Raw genomic sequence first — 21,830 nt, forward strand, 5'->3', positions numbered from 1 at the left:
AACTCTGCTAAAAGCATGGTTTGGCTAATTAGTACTAATCCTTTTTCGTTAATATTAGCATTCACGATTTTTAAACTTACTGTTTATTTCTTCAAGTTGTGTGTGTGATTTTTGTGTGTTTTATTAGCAAACTGCTATTTAGTGAATCATATATTTTTCTAGTTAGCACAAGAACATGACCTTATGCCTTTAAGTGTAGCAAAGGTATGACTCAGGCCTTTACACCAATCACAACACAGCAACAGAGAAAGAGGAAATGCTGAGTCAATCTGATTTTTCAGTAAGACGTTTGAGACAGATGTCAGCACAGTTCCGGTAATGTAATGTTTTTTATGCAAGCAAATCGTAATATTCAAGTGATATGTGCTGTTTATTGAAGCATAATGAAGTGTAAAATGTTTGTAGTTTATGATTCAGTTTTGTTAGACGTTTGCAACAGGCAGTCCAGTATTATGAAAGAAGGTGATTGCCAGTGTTCTGTGTCTGAAACTGCTTACAGTATGTCAAGGCCTTTGCCATTGCAGGTGAAATGTGATCCTAATGCAGCTAGAAAGAGAGAGTTCATGCTTACTGGTTGTTGGTTGATGAGGAATCAGATGTATTGCTGATAGGTTTTACACACTGTATGCCTTCATAGAAAAGCAGTATATATATTTTGAAGATGATTTGTTTCAGTTATACAAATTTAAAGCATACGGTATTCTGTGCAGTTATTAGGGCTGGGTATTGAGTTCAATATTTTTTAGGCATTGACAGAATTGCCTCATGTTGAAAAATGTCAAAAATGCTATGACATTGGTAACTCTTGTCAATGTTAGCAAACCAAGTGTGTATGATGGCAAATCTATGGCAAATAGAAACTGATAGAAAGATACAGTGCTCAGCATAATTGAATTAAAAAACTAAAATTAATAATTTATCAATTTCTCAGTGAATATAGGCATTTTGGTGCATTTAAACAAAACAGATTTATTAAACAGATATATTTATTAAAATAATATTTTAGTCACCAAACATATTTAGAAGTTGAAAGATAATACACTTAAATTCAAGCAAAATATTGCAAATATATTACAACCTACAAAATTTCTGCTACAATTTTACATTTTTTGCTTCTCTTAATTTTTCCTCTTTTAAAATTTGTATTTAATATTGTTCTTTGACATATAAATTTGAGTGTACAAGTCTTTGGACTGTTATCGTAAGTTACTTTGTTAGAAAAGCTCCAGATTTGGCTTCAGTACTAATTAATCTAATGTATATACACAAATATAATATTGTAAAGCTTCCTATTAAAAAATATGAATTTAAAAGAGAGATTTGTGAAGGGTGTACTTATGCTGAGCATTGTAACATTTTAATTTTGTTAAAAAAAGGAAAATTGCAAAAAAAAAAAATATTGTTCTGGAACTGATATTGAATTTAATATCAATATATTATAATAAAATTATAATAGTAATAAAAATAATATTAATAACAATAAAACTCAACAACCCGCAATAAAGTTGGTATCGAAAAAAGTATCGTTCAGGAACTGGTATTGAATTTTAAATATCTGTTTTCTATCGAAAAGTTGTGAAAAACAAGCCCTAGCAGTTAAAAGAAAAGAAAATGTGTGCACTTGACTGATTAGCTTTATTGAGGTTTTGAAAATGAATTTGAAAATTGATTGAAATTATAACATAACTTATTTCTATGAGCTAAAATAGGCATTATTTTTAGTTCTGTTCTGTGAAACTTTTTAAGCAGCATTTCATATAATGTGCCATTCCATATCAAGTGTGCTATTATTTTGTCATCTTTATACAGTGAATGGTAAACATTTTCCTCATAGGCTGTGGCATGCTCAGCCATGTTTTAATGTTAGTATAATCAGGGGCGGATTTAGTGATTTAGGGCCCTAAGCAATAAGGCCCAAGTTCTAAAATGCACCCTTTCAATGTTTATTTAATATTTATTTATATTGTTGCTAGGTTTTTTATATCAATCTTATTTTTCGACATATTATATTAATGCAGTCTCTACATTTTAAATGATTAGTTTTCTTAAAATGAAGTTGCAAAAAAGAAAAACATTTTATATATAAGATTATATATATATATATATATATATATATATATATATATATATATATATATATATATATAGTTTACAGGTATAATTTATACATATAAATATTTATTGGGGGCCCCCCAGATTTATCTGGGGTCCTAAGCGGCCACTTACCTTGCTTATTGGTTAAATCCGCCCCTGAGCATGATTAATACAACAGAGAAAATTCTCTCCTTAAATATAGCGTATTGAATGTCTAAATGAGTTCTCTATCATCTGTTTCATCATATTTACATAAGTGCATTCTCTCTTCAAAATGACACTAACATTTTCCCATTCTCTCTTTTTTCTCCCTCTTTCTTCACTGTTTTCTGGTTTACCATCCTTTCCCATTCTTTCCATTCTGACTCTACGTCATGTTATACATTCATGAATTCTTCACCCAACACCTATAATGCTCCTGTTAAAGTGTCCTCACCACCCCTGTCCCTTTCCTTGACCTCACCTTATTACCTGCACTCTGCTTCCCTGTCACAAGCCTCCCAATTTTATCACACTGACACTACCAGTGATCACGCCATGTCCTATTATGAGGGTTCCGTAAACATCTCAAATCCCTCAAGCATAAATTCCACTTTTGACTGCAGCAAACATGACTATACTGACTCCCTGTATACCGCCGGCCCGGAAAACAATACATTTTTGTTCTGTAAACAAGAAAATGGTCTCAATGGTCCCATGGATTCTCAGTATCACCACTGTTATCATGCTGACAGCTTTCTAGATTCGTTATACGTCTGTGGGCATGAGCCTGGTAGTGCCAAAAACAGCTTCTGCCCTGTGTATAACAACGAAGTTGATTCAATCAGAAATGACGGTTCACTCTACAGTGATAGTAGATACTTAGGAAACCCCCTGAAGCTGTTCACTGACCCTGAACCACCGACTGACATTAACACACTCACTGAAGGAGACATAACACCTTACAAAAACATCGACATGCAGACTTACATAACAATGCGAAACCTTAAAAATAAGAGCAATGCGAAAAAATCCACTTATAAAGATGCCGACTCGCTTTTTGAGTTGAACTCGGGCAACATTAATGATTCAAAACCATCTAACAATCCTTTTTTTGACAGTGGTGAACCCACAAAACAGGACAAACTTGTATCTTTCCCTGCCTACTACCTTTATAACCCTAAAAACTGTCCCTTGCATAAAGGCGCCCCACCACGGCTGTCCCCCGTAGGTGCGATCTCTCCTCCCCACAGGTCCGGGCCTCCAGTTCCAGGCACAGATGTTGCCCGTCTCTGTTCACCCCTTTTCCCTCGCAGTCACACCATTCCCGCCCTCGCTGCTCCCCTTTATTACCCTTATCTGTACACCCCCCCTGTTGAAGCTCCTGTGCGGGAGCCACCGGTCCCCATACTTCACTCTCTGCAGAGTCCACCACCGCTTACTTTCAGTAAGAGATCAGCGCATTCTCATTTCTCTCACTTCGTCCTCCACCTCTTTCCACCTTTCTTTGATTCTAAAGCACCATGTCTGTTTGCCGATGTGTCTCATACATGTCTTGTTTAATTTATAGCACTGTCGGTGTTTGTGAAATTGTGAAATATGTTGTTGTCTTTTGCATGATGACCTCAGATTGTGTTTCTGGATGTGATCAATTATTGCTTTTTTCATTTTGTTTTCTTTTATTTGCAATGTTATATTATACAATATGTGAATATTATGTTAAATTAAAGCTACACTACGTGGGTAACTTTTAGCCCTCCAATGGTTGATTTATAAAATTACTTGGAGGTTTTTTTTTTTTTTTTGGTATAATGTGAGTTTGGAATTAGATAATTGAGTTACTCTCATGTTTTTATTCTGTGACAACTTCTGTACATTTTGGAACTTTTTTACTCAGAGAAAAAACAACTTTAGCTTGGATCTATAAGATTCTGTCTGTGAACCAATCAGACTTTCAAGAAGACCGCAAGAGGACTAAACAGAATCATCTCAGATTGATAATTCATCCATGTTAAATTCTTGACACTAGCAAATAGAGAGTATATTATGATGCTGTGTTGAAATAAAATAATGAAACATACATATAGTTGAAGTGAGAATTATTAGCCCTCCCTGAATTATTAGCCCCCTGTTAATTTTTTCCCCCAATTTCTGTTTAAAGGAGAGAAGATTTTTTCAACACATTTCTAAACATAATAGTTTTAATAACTCATTTCTAATAACTTATTTTTTTATCTTTGTCATGATGACAATAAATAATATTTTACTAGATATTTTTAAGATACTTTTGTACAGCTTAAAGCTACATTTAAAGGCTTAACTGGGTTAATTAGGTTAACTAGGCAGGTTAGGGTAATTAGGCAAGTTATTGTATAACAATGGTTTGTTCTGTAGGTTATCGGAAAAAAATAGCTTAAAGGGGCTGATAATTTTGTCCCTAAAATGTTTAAAAAAAAATTCAAAACAACTTTTATTCTAGCCAAAAAAGTAACACTTCTCCAGAAGAAAAAACATTTTCAGACATACTGTAAAATACTGTATTTTCTTGCTCTGTTAAACATCATTTGGAAAATATAAAAAAAATAATAATACAAAAATTTGATCCTGCATTTGTGCACAAATCTCTATAAAGATGATGTACATTTTTAAATGCTTTTATGAACATGTTTATGAAAATCTTACCCTTTGGAAAAAAAATTATGTGATTGATTTAGATGCATTGTATTACAATAAGATGAAATGTAATTTTTTTCTATTGTTGGTTAATATAGCAAGTTTCTTAAATGTTTTAAATGTGAGATATACAGTATTAAGATTTAACTGTCAATTGGTCAACAGTTTAATTGATAGGGTCTTAATTACAAAAATAAACATTAGTTTGAGTCATGCTGATCTACAGAGTTTTTGCTTTATGCCTGAAAAAATGAGATTTATTTTGTACTAATGGTATAATTAAAACTGTTAAAAACTTAAGTCAATGTTTTTTTTTGCACTATAAAACCTAATTATGTAATAATTTCCATCTTTTTTTTTTTTTTGCTTTGTTTTTTAGAAAAAGACAGAATTATTAGCCCACCTATGAATTTTTGTTTCTTTTTTAAATATTTCCCTAAAGATGTTTCACAGAACAAGGAAATCTTCACAGTATGTCTGATAATACTTTTTCTTCTGGAGAAAGTCTTATTTGTTTTTTTTTTCAGCTAGGAAAAAAGCAGCTTTAAATTTTTTTTAAAATCATTTTAAGGTCAAAATTATTAGCCCCTTTAAGCTATATTTTTTTCGATCTACAAACCATCGTTTTACAATAACTAATTAACCTAGTTAAGCCTTTAATGTCATTTTCAGCTGTATAGTAATATAAAAAATAAACGGGGGCTAATTATTCTGACTCCAGTTATATATTTGATATATTAAATGCATATTTTTTATATTTAATTCAAAGTTTATAAAAAATCTCATAATAATAATAATAATAATAATAATAATAATAATAAAATTATGAATTAAAATAGTAAATAAAATTAAGTGATTGATTTAGATGCATTGTATTACATTAAAATAAAATGAAAATGTTTTCTTTTGTTCGTTAATGCAGCAAATTTCTCAAATATTTTAAATGTGAGATTTTTAATTGATAATATATTATACAATTGTACGTATTAAGCTTTGAAGGTCAGATGGTCAATAGTTTATTAAATGGGGTTTTCTTAAATACAAAAATAATCATTCGTTTCGGTTAAGCTTGCTTTATGCCTAAAAAAAAGGAGATTTGTTGTATATTAATGTTATAATAACAACTGTTAAAAGCTCCAGTTATTGAAATCATTTAATCTTTTCCATATGTTTTAGATTTATTATTAGATTTTATTAGATTATTAGAAACTAGATTAGATTTTTATTTAGGGTCTGGCCATTTTCATGTATAAAAGAGACTTGTTCCCCATATTATTTCTGCTATAAAAATGTACAAAAGCTCAATATCCCAGACCTTGATCATTCCAAGGTGAGTTGTTTTTGTGCTATTTTGCACAGATTATTTATGGCTCAAGGCTAAAATGTTGGAAACTATTAGAACTTTGGCTAGAAAGCTTTAAGGCAAATAGGCCAATAAATGGTATAGATACATGCATTGTGAACTATATAAACTCTGCTTATGCACCTTTCTCTCCATATACTGTAGTAGTGTCTGAACTGCTTTCCTGTATTTTAAAATGTATGACATAAAATCTGATCCTACAGCGCTTATAAAGCTTATGACAAATACACCAATTAAAATTCCAATATTTGAAGTATTTATCGATGATGTAAATGTTATTGATGAGGGGGAAAAAGTTACATAGTGTGGCTTTATAAATCTTTTTTTTTAATATAGATATATGCACATTGCTCTCGTTTAACATGTATCTTGATTTTATGACCTTTATGTATTTTATTGTACTTTTAACCTAGCTTTTATATTTAGTTCATTTGAAAAATGTTTTTCATAAAACGCTTCTCAGCATGTCTTGTTTTTCCTTTATCTAACAGTAACGCATGAGACCAACCAATATATGTCAAATCAAATCCAAATATTTTTCAAATGAATAAATCACTTCCATCATTTATTCATGAATATTTGTACCTATACACGTTCCTCACAAGCTGCTGTCATGTACTGCACTGGATGGCTCAAGATCAACTGTAATACATGATCTTCTAATAATTGAGTTTCTAACCCCACCCTGCTGTTTTTCCTCTTAATAGCTGTCCGCAGCTTCTCTTTTGCCGGCTCTGAGCAGAAAAATGGGGCCTGGATGGGAGAGGATGTGAGGTCCTCAATGAGTGCTGAAGGGCTGTCTTCTGTATGCCTGCTAGAAAAGAAAAGTAAGAATATATGATTACTGAAAAAAAAGTGTTTTATTGTTTTTTTATTTTACTTTTGTAAATAATTGTCATTTAATGTGTTTCTGTCACAAAGCTCTTGTCAATTCAGTCAGTGTGGCAGTGGAGGCCATTTTGGCTCAGTTCAGTTCATCCAGGACTGTTGTTCAGAAGGTATGTGCTGTGCTAATTTAACTTTTCAAATTGGCATTATTAATTTCACTTTAGTTTAAAGAGCCCCTATTTTGCATTATAAAAGATCATTTTTGGTTTTGGGGGTCTCCAACAACAGGCTGCATGCACGGTCAAAAAACACTTTCATTGTCTTATAATATGCAATATTTTTTTATCTAATTATCCCAATGATCCCATATGATTCGTTCAGTGATTCATTTGTTCCCAAACCCCTCCTTTGTGTGAGGCTAAACTTAGAGACAACAAACAGAAATGCCCACCAAGGCTGTGAAGTAGCACACAGAGTATGTGAGAGGCCAATGCAGGAATGCAATAAAGCAATGCAGTTAAAGGGCCATGAACCTCCTCTGTCTCAGCAAGGTTTTTTCACACCTCTAGCTTGAAAAAAAAAAAACAAGACAACGTGACAAACAAGGATGCAAAGAACTGCTGGAAGAGTGTAGTTTTTAATGAAATATTTAATCACCCACGTCGTATGGGAGAAAAAAAACCTCTGCATTTCTCTGTAACTTAGATGGACTAGGTAGGTAGCTTCAGAAAGCTGTGTGTGTATAAACTATCCTGTCACAAAATGCAGCAAAAATCCTACACGACGGTAATAGTTTGATTAAGGTGTTTTCTAAAGATGTTTACACTCAGAGAGCAGCATTTAAACCGGATCTTTCAGTCCATAATATTGCAGTGCTATTAACATACTGTAAACTTAGTAACTAAATTATTTTGACTATGGTATGTCTTTGAAAACTGAAAGAGTACTTCTGGCGACACAAACTAACTTTTCCATCTGAATAAACATAAACAAAGAATATTGATTAATCACTTTATTACACACTTACCAAATCTGTAGAGACAGGACAATGACACAAACTAGAGCAGCCTTTTTTTTTTTTAAATAAAGACGAGCGGCAAATCTGGATTTCACAATTTCCAGATGCAAAAAGCTCTCGGGTAAAAATGTTCCTTACAAACGTATTGCTGTCGCTTGTTGCATGCATCGTAATTCACATGTGAGTCCAGCTGTGCTCTCATAGCGGGGAAATGAAAACAAAACCTTCGTTGCAGCACATTTATAAATGCTACACTGACAACCCATGTCTCCAAACAATTCTTCTTCCACTTGTTTTGGTAACACAACATTGCATCTTCGAAGCTATATCATGCATATTAATGAAGTTGCACCTCATTCACAATAGGGCACGCTGACTGGTTTGAAACAAGTCTTACTCATGAATTAATGCTGCACTCAAACATGTCACGTTGTACTTGCTGGTACAGACATCCAGTCTCCACACTGAAATACATGCATAGATCTAATCATTGTGATGTAGCTTCAAAAATTTGTTTCAAACCAGAAGAACGAAATAACGCACTTTTTAGTGAAATATATGTGTCCTAATAGTGTTTTTAGCAGCATGGGATATGACTGTCAACATCTCAAAAAATGTGTTTTAGTGTTTTGCGACCAGCATATTACTCTACTCTTAACGCTAACCCCAAGTAATACCAACGACACGCATTGACCACGCCGCCCTTGTGTAGAAACAGCTGATGGTGGCCATAGCAAAGACAAACGGCAGAGGATTGCGAGTTCAGAAACAGATTTAAAAGGAAGAGTAAGAAGGAAGGAGCACACTTCGTGTTTTCAACATGGTTTTGGATGAAATATGTAAATAGCCTATAAACATTAAACCTGAGAGATAAAGTACAAGCACTGATCTAAGTGATCACAAGCTGTGCAGAGCAATTACAAGTTACAACATGCAATTAAATACATATTTTGCAAACTACATAAAACAAGGCAACAATTTTAATTGCACTTACATGTTATGATCTGGAGGAAGAAGAAACTGGTCCATATGAACTGTAAGTCTAACAAAGTCCCATACATAAAAGTCTCTGCTGCTCCTTCTTTTAATCGCAAATGGCCGACAAATCCTGCATTGCAGGTTAGGTTATTATATCATAAATCAGAAAAATGACAGGAGCAAACACAGCAATAGGTTGGCTATACTGTGGTGTTGTGAAAAATAACTTTACCCCTTTATTCCCCACAACTTCATCATTGTGGAGGATAGTAGCATCTGTGTGCAAGTCCAATATGAATTAAGGATAGCTGATGTTGTGCTGCATCTTCTTTTGTTTAAATGTAACTGTGTAGTTACTAATGCAGTGAAAATCTGTTTGCAAATTGTGTACACATGAACACATTAGTGCATTGAATGACTTTACGTTTTTGTGAGCTAAACTAGGTTTTTGTGAACTGAGCATTGTATCAGTTGATAAAATACGGTTATATTCTGTAAATTTAAACTGTCCTATAAAACATCCGAATTTTTACAGAAATTTCCTGGCAACAACTGCCGGTATTTTTCCATAAATTTAACAGATTGTTTTAATAGTGTAAATAAATTAAAGCCAAATTATAAATGTTGTGTTGATTGAACTAAACAACATTACATTACCTTTATGTAACTAACTTAATTCACTCAAATAAATATTCTTTCTTTAAGGTAACTTAACTCGGTTACGTGGAACCTGTTGATATAAAAAAGTTAAATATAGCCAACATATCATTTTTTTGAGTGCAGTGATTGTCATTTTCGTGTCATGATCAGTTCCGTTATCCCCCGTTCTACGTTAGCGTCTGAAGGGAAAGCTACATTCATATTTTACTAGATCCTGTACTTCACATTTGGTGATGTACCGTATCGACGTCGACGCGTTTAAGCAAAAGCTTAACCCAACACAATTAATTTATTAGACTATTTAGTTGACCATTTCATTAAAGAATCAATTGTTTGAAACACAGTGCACTTTCAGATTTAAACCTTCATTCACTTTGAGCTTTGTTAAACATCTGCATGGAAGGTCATTTAAAAAACCCATAATAGGGGCTCTTCAATATAAGCCTTGACTGAAATCATTGTTGTATTATGGTACAAATGTAGTAACTATGTTTTTTGGCACATTGACTACCAATTGTATAGCTACAGTTTTATTGCAAAACCAAACTATTGTTTGTATTTCGAAACCATGGTTAATATATGGATACTGTGGTTTAACTAAAATAACCTTTTTTGTATTATTAAATGGTTAATAACATTGTTCGTTCACAGAATAAAAAAAAATGAAACAAAAAAGAATGAGTAAATCCATACCTGTTTTTTTCCTTCTATCTTCATGCCACTTTCATGCACTTGGCTTATCTCTACCTTTTTATTTCTCCAGTTTCACTCAGTAGATAAGGTACTTCGAAGTTCATAAATATGAGCTTTGCGAATGACTTATTTGCACACTAACCTCATGCACCTTTTCACCTCTTTCTTCTATTTTCATCTCTATACCTTTTAAATTCATTTGAATCACCTTATCTTATATCATTTTTTCTGTTGTTCCATTGCTTTGCACATTTTTTTATTCTTTCTCTGCCTCTTGTCTATCTTCCATTTCCCTTTCCTGACCTCTGTTGACAGAGCCTTTCTGGAGACAGCAGTGTAAATCCCTCTCTTGGTCGTCTGGTACTGCAGTGCCTTTGCCCAGCCCTGCGCAGCCTGCTCTGTGATGGACTCAAGCCCCACCAGAGTGACCTCATTGCAGGCAGAAGGCCAAATTCACCCTGGGGTTTGGTTCAGGCCTCCACCAAACCAGGTAGACATCTGGCATAAACATTACATTTGATGTTATATCACTCATTCTCTCTCTCTCTCTCTTTTTCACTATCTCTCATCCTCAGGCCTGTTTTATTCTCTTCTCTTCTGGCACAGTGAATCCCTGCAGTACTGACTCACCCATCTCTGTCATACTTCCAGTCTTTAAATATTCCTGTTTTCTCCCTCAATGTTCTTTCTTTTCGCTGCTTATATTCCTTGTCTAGTATTTTCAGGAGCATTAGTGTGACTTCAGTAAATTGTGAACATTCGTTCTGTTGCCGCTCATGCCAGATGAAGTGATAACGTCATTTGTGTTTGTCCTTTAGGCCCGAGCACACAGGCTTTGCACAGCCTTCAGACTAAAGTAGCAGGTCTTCATCAGCTAAGGCAGAGCAGGCACAGATTCAACGCCTTCCTGTTTGGCCTTCTCAAGTAAGCCAGAACTTTCCTCAGCCTAAAATCTAATTCATTTTTATTATTGACCTCTGTGTGTGTCACGATCACCAGCGAAATACAACCAGAGATCGATGGTAAATATACTCACATTCACTTGAACTACAAATCCGCCATGTTATGAACTATAACACCCAGTCATGCAACACACAAACACAACTGGTTCCAGATCTGCACTGATTAGACTCTCACAACTGATGCTGCTTTTGATACTGATTACTACACTACATAAGCAGCACAACACATTCAATGTGGCTGAGTCTTCTTATCTGTTTAGGTGACATTACAATGCGTTTTCTAATTCGTGGAGACCTGGAACCGGTTGTGTGTGTTGCATCACTGGGTGTTGTAGTCCATAACATGGCAGATTTGTAGTTCATGTGAATGTGATTGTTACCAGCGATGGTTGTGGATCACTGGGGATCGTGACACTGTGTATTGGCTGTGTATCCTTTTCTCATCTGATTTATTATTGCCCTCTTCCAATTTGTCATACAGTATCAAGCTTTTGGATTATTGGCTTTCCCATCTGCAGTCTTGCAGCGGTAAGTATTGACATTTAGTGGTATTGCTGGAAAATACACCTTAAAGGTATAGTTTACCCTAAAATAAAAATAAATGTTTTTATTTTATTGAGCCTCAAGTGGTTTCAGATCTTTAGGTGTTTCTTATTTTTCGATTAACCAAAAAGTACTTGGTAAGAAGTTGGTAACCGGAAACCAATGACATCCATAGTGGAAAAACACACACTATGGAAATCAATGACTTTCGGTTGCTTTTGGGTTCAATAGAACAATGAAACTCATACATGTTCGAGGATGGGTGAGAGGAGATTTTAGGGTGAGATATGACTTCTTTTTTGGACCAGAAATATGTTAGTAACAGTCTAAAAATGGTCTGAAATTGTAACAGAATGATTTAAAATCCATCAAAAATGATAATACTTGATAAGTTGATAAGAAATTTCTGATTCTATAAAGTCATTTTCTGTTTGGAAATATAAGGGTCAGTCTGATAGATCATTCATTGAAGCATTACTTTTCAAGAAATAAATATTCAAAGAAATATAATCGCAAAAGATAAAATTTGGTGTTGTAACAATATGTTCATGCTTGAGAAAGTAAAATTTTTCTATAAAATTTATTTCATGTTTTAAGGCTGTGTTAAATATTTTATCCAGTGCAGATGTTAATTTTATGTTATTAATATGGTCATATTTATTACATTTTCTGCTTTATGTGAACTATTTAATTATACTGTAGTTATCAGTGGTGGAAAGAGTACTGAAAAATTATACTTAAGTAAAAGTACCATTACTTGACTAAAAGTGTAATGCAAGTAGAGTAAAAGTATCTGTTGTAAATATTACTCAAAGTACGAGTAAAAAGTAGCCTTTTCAAAGAGTAGTGAGTATTATACTGTAAAAAGCTGATACTTTTACATGTCATTTGTGCATGTGTGTGTAAATGTAACATTCTGTAGTGCATTTAGTTATTGTACAAGATCTTATATTGTACATAAGATCTTAATGTTAGGTTAGATTTAGGTTGTGATGTCAGGTGACCAAAATTCAATGTCTAGCCAGCTTCTAAAGACAACATTATTTTGAAGTCCAATACTGACGTCAAATGACGTTGATATTTGGATGATTTTAGGTTGTGTTAGAAAGTGACCAAAATCCAACATCGAGCCAACATCTTAAATCAATGCCATATTGATGTCATGTTGACGTCTTTTGTCTGCTTAGGCCATTTCGGTCATCATACAGTAAACGTCTCTCATCAGTGACATACATCTAAACAGTCTCTGGGTCAACGCGTGTAAAGATTTTAGACATCTTCTTGGACACTTTTAATGCTTTCAAACAGTTTGCTGCAATTATAAATTGCCCATGTCTTGAGGTAGTTCAGTTTAAGGTGATTTACCTTCTATGTGCGATTGATTTGACAGGAATCACAGGACTGATTTTTCTAATACCCATAGACCAGAAAAAATAAAGCTGTGACTGCAGGTTGAAGAAAAGTATTGGAGTAAAAGTACCGATACAGCACCAAAAATGTACTCAAGGGAAAGTAAAAGTAAGCATTTCTAAAACTACTTATAAAATTACAATTTCTGAGAAAACTGCTTAGTTACAGTAATCTGAGTATTTTTAATTTGTTACTTTACACCACTGTTAGTTATCGAATTATATGTCCTATTAATTTAGTTAAGTATTTGCCCTTCAAGGCTTAATATCAAATTTAAAGACTTGAAATGAACACAGAAAATGAGCAAATGAGTTTAATAAACACTGAAAAATGTTTCAATGATTATACATACACAAATACAAATATTTTACATTTAATATATTATTATTATTTTTTAAATAACTGTTTCTTTTTCAACAATGTAAAATGTTTCTTTCTGGTCTTTCCCACTGCCAAAATTACAAAGAAAGCTGATCCTGATTGGCCCTCGGGCGTTCATTCAAAATGCTGATTGGCTCACAGAAAGAACCTTATAAAGCCAAGCTAGAGTTCGACTTTGTGGATAAAACCTTTTTAGTTTTTAAAATAAAAAGTCTTAAAACGTAAACAACTTACAAAAAACCCATCACATAATATAAATAAGTTATTTAATAAGAATATGTCAATAACTAAATTTTGACAAAAATGTCAGATAGAACCTTATAATTCTAAGGTGATAAATGGATGTCAGTCATGTAGTACAGTATTTTACTGTACAGTTTTAAATAGTATTGAAAATTAATGTGTGTCGCAAAGCATAATATTTTGGAGTATGCCAAAGGTAACAGGATGGTCTATTTCTGGTGGATTTTTAAAATTTGGATCAGTGCACACTCTTATAGCTAATTTTGGGCAAACCCCATTACTTTTGAGTAAGATTTGATTTACAGCCAAAAAGATTTAAACTTTTATGAAGATTTCTTTGGCTCTTAAGTTAATGATTTAGCAAAAAATTGAAACACTCACAATTGGCGGATCAGTGCTGCTGCTTTTCTCTCCAATAGAGTAAGAAATTAAATACAAATTTTAAGATGTTTACTGCGACAAGGTGCTTGATAGTCCAGTTAGCATATCAGAATGTGCATAACTATACCCCAGAGTGTGATAAAGAGACAGTTTTATGCATTGGTGGTTTGTTCCAAAGCCTATCTACTCTTCTGCTACACACTGAAAATTTTCTTCTTTTATTCACAGAAGAGTGCATACTTTCAGGGCGTATTATAATTAGGTGAACTGGGACGCAGCACATGTGTCCTTTGTGTCAGACAGGGGACTTTAGAGTCTCCGCTAATGAGCTAATGAGTAAACCAGGTGTTTGACTGAGGAGATATGCAAAATGTGTCATTTAGGCAAACTTCAGGAATGTGATTTTGACTTCTATCCAAATATCTGAATTAAATTTATGCACAAAACTGGAATATTGCATAAAAGATTTGCAAATACTGCAGTGTTTCCCACTAATGAGTCAAAGAAAGTATTGTCACTTCCTGATAAGCTGCTGCCAAATATCAACAAGACAAATGGAATGCGGGTGTCTTTTTCTTTTATAATAAATGACTTGTTTCTCAAAAGTACTGTAAGACCACACTCTCGAGACAGTTCTGGAGATAATAGTACTGAACAACTGTGATGACGATTTTTGGATATGGTGTTTTAGAATGACTTAAACCGCATTTTAGATGATTTACACTGTTGATGTTTTACACAAAGCATATTATACACCTTTTTAAAATGTATGTGCATCTTGGCATTTTCTTGACACTTGGCTAAAATAGGTGGATGGAAATATAGACTATCAAATCAAATCGCTTTTATTGTCACATCATCAGCAGCACGTGTGCTATGATGAGTGAAAAGCTTAGGTGTTGGCTCCAGACAGTACAAAATACAGATAGAGCAAATACAACGACAATTTAAAATTGACAGCGATATGTACAATGAATAGGTGTCCACAAAGTTGTTGGCAGTATTGTTTTAGGTATGGATTGGTTAAAGTGAAGTGCATGCTACATATTGATGGTGTGCAGTGAGGGGTATGGAAGAGTCTGTGTGTGTTAAGTGTTCATCAGCCTGATAGTCTGAGGGAAGAAGCTTTCCTTCAGCTGGCTGGTGCATGACCGGATGCTGCGGAACCATCTGCCTGAGGGTAGCAGAGTCTGTCATAGTGATGTATCTTTATGGCCAAACTCAGAAATTTGCATTACTCTGGTTCCCTCAACTAAAAATGTATCTATATATTCCATCATCTATTGACTTATTGGTAAGGATGATCAAAGTTCAAGTTTTATTGTCATGTGTACAGCATCTAAAGCAGGGGTGGCCAACCCTGGTCTAAATCCTTTTAAAAAATCATATAAACAGTGACTTTTGCATGTCTTGTATTTGATTGAGATTCCAGAATTGTCCATAACTCTGCAAGCATTCTGAATAGCAGATGCTTATAACATTTTATCAAAGATAAATGCTTTTGTTCAAAAAGTAACTAAGTTCTGCCTGTTTTGCAAGAAACATGCAAGAATAAAGCTGCTGCTCTCCATGTTTTCTATTTTTTTTCTGACAACAAAACACTTGAATGCCACAAGCTTGTGCTCACATCTTCATTTGAAGTAGGAAACTTGTTCATTTGTAGAAGTAGGAAATTTCCTATTGAAGGCATTGTCAGTTTAAGCATTGTTACCCAAAAAGGTAAATGATTCTCATATATTTTGTTGATCAGGATTATTTTAACAGATTAATGTAATATTTATGAATTTTGAGGCCTATATGCAATTGGTAGAAGTAAAAAGCAAGGGTTTGGCTTGAAATGAACCATGTAGTCATGTGATTTGAAATCAACTACACTAAGCTTCTGACAGCTCTAAAATCTTGATTTTAGAAAGATGTATTAAATTTCTTTGAGCAAGGCTGGACAAGACAAACTACATATACGTAATGCTGTAGTTCCAGACTGATCTTACGAGGAAACATAACTATTTTAACATTTTGTCGGTTTAGTAGCTAATTTGGTCGAGTTTAGTCATATATAAAGGTATGATTTTTAAAAGGAGACGTGGCACCCAACCCCGTCCCTAAACACAAAGTTCATTGGAGTAAGGAGATCATACTAAATTGTATGAATGAGATCGTACAGATTCATATGAATTAGGCACTAAATCAAAAAATTACAAGTGGCCGTGAGATCGTGTAAGTAGTTCCCACTACCTGCACAGATGCCCTGTTAAAGATATAACAGCCCAAAACAATGACAACTTGGTAAATATTAGTATATATAGTAAAATATAGTAGCATATCATAGTAAAAGAAAAAAAGTTGAGCTTACTTTAACCAAAAACAACCACAAAACTCAATATGAAAAATCTGTAGTACTTGAGCAAAATGGCCTTCACCAAAACCCATATATTTTGTAAGTGTAGTTCTTTTATGTTCTTCATTTAGGAGTAAAAAATATCAAAAACACAATTAATGAAATCAATAACCCAATGTTACCCACTGGGTTGTTGAGAGCAAATTGTAAATGCAAATACTGTACAGTAAGTGCTGCACATTTTATTTTGAGTAATAAAATAAACATGCTGAACTAAAATTACTGAAAACATTAGGTCAGAAAATAGGATTATAGTGATTGCGATGTTTTTCACAAGCTTTGCCATACAGAAAAACTTATATATAAGTTTATATATAACAATATAACAACAATGAAGGTTGTAGAAACAAGTAGTAGCACATGCAATATGCCTATTAGCAATATGGGCAAAATATTCACTGCTGATTGTAACAACTTATTATGATTTCATCCTTATCTGACATCATGCTTAATCATCTCAGTTACAGTAGATCAACATCTGAAATGTAACAACATCGTTTTAGGTAAAAAGGATTACAGCACACAATAAATTCTTCTTCTTCTGTGTAAAAGCCCTAAATGGTTATTTTTGTTGATATATTTTTTAAATGTCTAGTTTATTAAATATAAGATGATTCATTAAATATTTGAAAAAAAATCATGGATATACTAGCAGGTTACAGAAGTCAGACTTGCAATGACTCCACTGTTGCTTGATGTTCACATGTGCCAATTAAAACCTTTTACTAAGAATTTTTGTTTAATAAATGTTAATATTTTCATCATATTTAAGTGCATATACTTTTTTTTAACCACAATTGACTTGCTTCTAATAATTTCATTTTCACAGATTACATGGGGCATTTAGCACATGACTAAAAACCATTTTGACAGATGTAAACAGTAACAATGATCCTTACATGTTTGCTGTTTTAAATTTTTTAATTCTATAGCTTTCGAGAATCCAAAAAGGTCCACATATTGATAAATCATGTTATGATGGCTGTTGTTCATGGGCCAATGACATCACCACATTGAAACGGTCTATAGCTGTCAGCTATCTTGTATTAATGATGTCATCGAGCAATAAATATTTGGAATGCAAGATAGTAACCACTCTATTGATCAACTGCCCTCAAGTTGTTAGGAGAAAAGTTAAATGAACTGTCCCCAATTGTGGATGTAATACATGAAATGAGAGCTGTTGTAATTTACTGTACTACAATTTTTATTTTGTCAGTCAACTCCATTTTCTCTCTGTCCTGCAGATGTGCTGGAAACTTTTTATCGGCCTACTTCCTTCATGCGTCTGTCACTCACTTCTTGTCAGTCTCTTTTTGAGGAGCTTCTTCTCCTGCTCCAGCCTCTTTCTCTGCTGACCTTCAACCTGGACCTGCTGTTTCAGCATCATCACCTAGACCCTTCTTCTCCAACTCTCACCCCAGCCAGCCACACGTCTGACATATGCAGCCCACCAAATGAAGACTTCAGCTTCCACCTGTCACCCAAGGGCCTTTTCCATGGAGGTGTCCATCGTACTGGAAGCATCTTAGAGCAAGACCACAGTTTGAGTTTGGACACCAACCCTAATTCGTTTTTTTCGAGTCATGTTCTTGATGTGTCAGCATATCGCAATCCAATTTCTCTGTCATCAGGCATCAACAAAGAGGAAGCTGATCCGCCATTATCATGGTTTAACGGCAATGAGATCTCTGCACCTCTTAATGCTGGAAGTCTTTCCCAGCAAGCGGGCCAGGCTCTTCAGCAAGGCTGGGGGGCAGTCATGCGCTTGGGGGAGCGTTTAGGGCAGAACTTTGGTTTGGCCACCAACACAGAGAATGCGAATGGTCCTTACTCACCAGATAATTCCAAGACAGGCTTCTCAGCAACCCCAAGAAGCCCAGTTGAAAACAGGCAACAACCTAGAGAGGATCTTTCCCTGTGGGATAGTGGAGCTGCTATTCCTTGGGGTCTTGGACGGCTCTTTGGTGCTTCTAAGAGCCCCAACAACCCACCGACCACCAGGTTGGAGGATGTTTTTTTTTTTTAAAATGCATTGTGAATCCAGAAAAGATTTTTCATTGAGATGCATTCTGAATGCATGGCGATGTTCTCCTGAATCTATTCTGAGCTTAGTTTTTAACACCAGATGGTGCTTTACTGTATATACAGCCACATGGTCACATACCATTTCAACATAAAACGATCTTTAATTAAGTTAATGATTTAATAAAAATGTTTAAGTGAATTACAAGAGTGTTTATAGTGACCTACAATAATCCTGTGGAATAAAAGCCATGGTGCAAGTACATTTGACCACTTAGGCCATGTCCACAGGTACACGGGTATTTTTGTAAATTGAGTTTTTGCTTCACTTTCAAAATAAAATCTTGTCCACACATGCACAGTTTAAAAAAATCAGAAGAAAACGCAAAAACGCCATATGAAGCACTGTCGAGAGCATGCCAGTGCAACAGGTGGCAAAGTGATCCTAACTGTAAAATCATGTTGTTCAATCAGAAGCCTCAAACAATTATTGGCCCGGATTGGGTGTCATCTTGCATAGCACAACATTCTGATTTTTCTGTTTTGAAATAAAGTGGAATAATTGTCCTTATATCACTACATGTTGCTCTTAGCACAATTATTTGCTGAAGTATTTTGCTTACTTTGGCCATTGCACAGATGTATGTCTTGTAAACAATGACAGGCAATCTGATGTCACGCAAACAAAACGTCTGTGCTGAAGATCAAACAATCTCAGTAAAAAAAGTTTCAGTTTCAGGGACCTAGTACTGGGTTTCCATGTGAAAGAACAGCCAAACTGCAAGATGTGGTTTTAAATATACTTTGTGTTCTTGTGGACAGAGCCTTACAGAACATGAAAGCACATGCACTCGAGTGTACAATTTAAAAACTAGCCAAGAGCACCATCTGTTGGTAAGAAGAAGCTCAGAATCGATTCTAGAGAGAATCGTGATGCATTTTAACAAACTGAACATCAATCCACGAATCACTATACATCTATTTATCATCCTAGCCTTAGTTTTTTAACTTTAGCTTAGCTTAGTTTGGTTCCGATTTTTTTAGGTTTATTTATGTGAATAGGTGAATTATTTATGTGGCAGATTGTTTTATTGTCTTCTGTGCTGTTATTCTGACATAGGCGCCCATCTCAGTGGCTCTCCCCTGGTGTATCCGTCCTTTCCCGGATAGTGAATCTTGGCCAGGGTTCTCCACCTGAGAAAAGAGAGCTTCAGAGAAGCAATGATAAAGAGGAAGATGAGAATGAAAATATTAATAAACCAAGAGATCAGCCAAAGCCCCTAAGGTAAAGTTTCCATTAGGTTACTCTTGTTCTTCTTAACAGATTTCCATTCATGCATTTTAGAGGAATAATATTCAAATCTTTTTCTGCCTCTTTAAAAAAACTTTTAAATAAAATTATTTTGACGTCAGTAAAGTTATGCAACTTTTTTGTCTGTTAATTTATTTAGAAATGCATAGAGAACCATGTTTTCTATTATACATACAGTGCATCCGGAAAGCATTCACAGCACTTCCCTTTATCCACATTTTTTTTAATGTTACAGACGTATTCCAAAATGGATTAAATTCATTTATCTCGTCAAAACTCTACACACAATACCCCCTAATGACAATGAGAAAAAAGGTTTTTTGAAATTGTTACCAATTTGCTAAAAATAGAAACCCTGAAAAATCACATGTTCATCAGTATTCACAGCCTTTGCTCTAAATTGAGATCAGGTACATTAGCAGCTTAATTGGAGTTCACCTGTGGTAAATTCAGTTGATTGGACATCATTTGAAAAGGCATACACCTGTCAATATAAGGTCCCAGGGTTACCAGTGCATGTCAAAGCCCAAACCAAGCATGAAGACAAAGGAATTGTCTGTAGACTTCTGAGACAGGATTGTCTCGAGGCACAAGGCTGGGGAATGTTACAGAAAAATTTTAACTGCTCTGAAAGTTCCAATGAGCACAGTGGCCTCCATCATCAGTAAGTGGAAGATATTTGGAACCACCAGAACTCTTCCTAGAGCCGGCCGGCCATCTAAACCGAGTGATCGGGGAAGAGAGGGAGGTGATCAATAACCCGATGGTCACTCTGTCTGAGCTCCAGAGTTCTTCTGTGGAGAGAGGAGAACCTTACAGAAGGATAACCATGTTGTGCAGCAATCCACCAATCAGGCCTGTATGGTAGAGTGGCCACAGAAAAGCCACTCCCCGCCTGGAATTGACCAAAAGGCATCTGAAGGACTCTCAGACCATAAGAAACACAATTCTCTGGTCTGATGAGTCTAAAATTGAACTCTTTGGAGTGAAGGCAAGGTGTTACGTTTGGAGAAACCCAGGCACCGCTCATCACCAGGCTAATACTATCCCTGCAGTGAAGCATGGTGGTGGCAGCATCATGCTGTGGGGATGTTTTTCAGCAGCAGGAACTGGAAGACTAGTCAGAATAGAGGACAAGATGAATGCAGCAATGTACAGAGACATCCTGAATGAAACCCTGCTTCAGAGTGCTCTTGACCTCAGACTGGGGCGACGGTTCATCCTCCAGCAGGACAATTACCCAAAGCACACCGCCAAAATATCAATGGAGTGGCTTCAGAACAACTCGGTGAATGTCCTTGAGTGGCCCAGCCAGAGCCCAGATCTAAATCTGTTGAACATCTCTGGAGAGATCTGAAAACGGCTGTACACCATTGCTTCCCATCTTAAGCTTATAGAGCTTGAGAGGTACGGCAAAGAGAAAATCCTAAAGACAGGTGTGCCAAGCTTGTGTCATCATATTTAAAAAGACTTGAGGCTTTAATTTTTGCCAAAGGTGCATCAACAAAGTATTGAGCAAAGGCTGTGAATACTTATGTACATGTGATTTTTCAGTTTTTTGTATTTTTAATAAATTTGTGACAATTTCAAAAAATATTTTTTTACATTTTCATTATGGATTATTGTGTGTAGAATGTTGAGGAAATTAATGAATTTAATCAATTTTGTATAAGGCTGTAACATAAAAAGAAAATGTGGAGAAAGTGAAGCGCTATGAAGACTTTCCGGATGCACTGTACCTACTATGTATATATCATAGAACAATTTAACTTATTAAATCAATGCACTACATGACACTTTTAAAATGCTTATTCAAACTTGTTAATAAGTATTTCAACTGACTGGAAGGTACTTTACATGTTTACATTTGGTTTACCTCTATTTGTTGA

At 34.7% G+C, this 21,830-nt stretch overlaps 1 protein-coding gene across 4 annotated transcripts in view; it reads left to right on the forward strand.

Moving 5' to 3' along the window:
• Positions 1-21,830, forward strand: part of rusc1 (RUN and SH3 domain containing 1) — a 34,077-nt gene that overhangs the window by 7,694 nt on the left and 4,553 nt on the right. Inside the window, exons 3-11 of one of the 4 annotated variants that reach the window (XM_087285946.1) lie at positions 2,522-3,520; positions 6,817-6,936; positions 7,031-7,107; positions 10,357-10,374; positions 10,602-10,776; positions 11,105-11,210; positions 11,730-11,776; positions 17,852-18,608; positions 19,750-19,914. In XM_087285946.1, the coding sequence (XP_087142072.1) occupies positions 2,522-3,520; positions 6,817-6,936; positions 7,031-7,107; positions 10,357-10,374; positions 10,602-10,776; positions 11,105-11,210; positions 11,730-11,776; positions 17,852-18,608; positions 19,750-19,914 (2,464 nt within the window). 4 annotated transcript variants of the gene reach the window in all.

The sequence above is a fragment of the Danio rerio genome, chromosome 16 (genome assembly GCF_052040795.2).
Source record: "Danio rerio strain M-AB ecotype USA chromosome 16, GRCz13ab, whole genome shotgun sequence".
Taxonomy (NCBI): domain Eukaryota; kingdom Metazoa; phylum Chordata; class Actinopteri; order Cypriniformes; family Danionidae; genus Danio; species Danio rerio.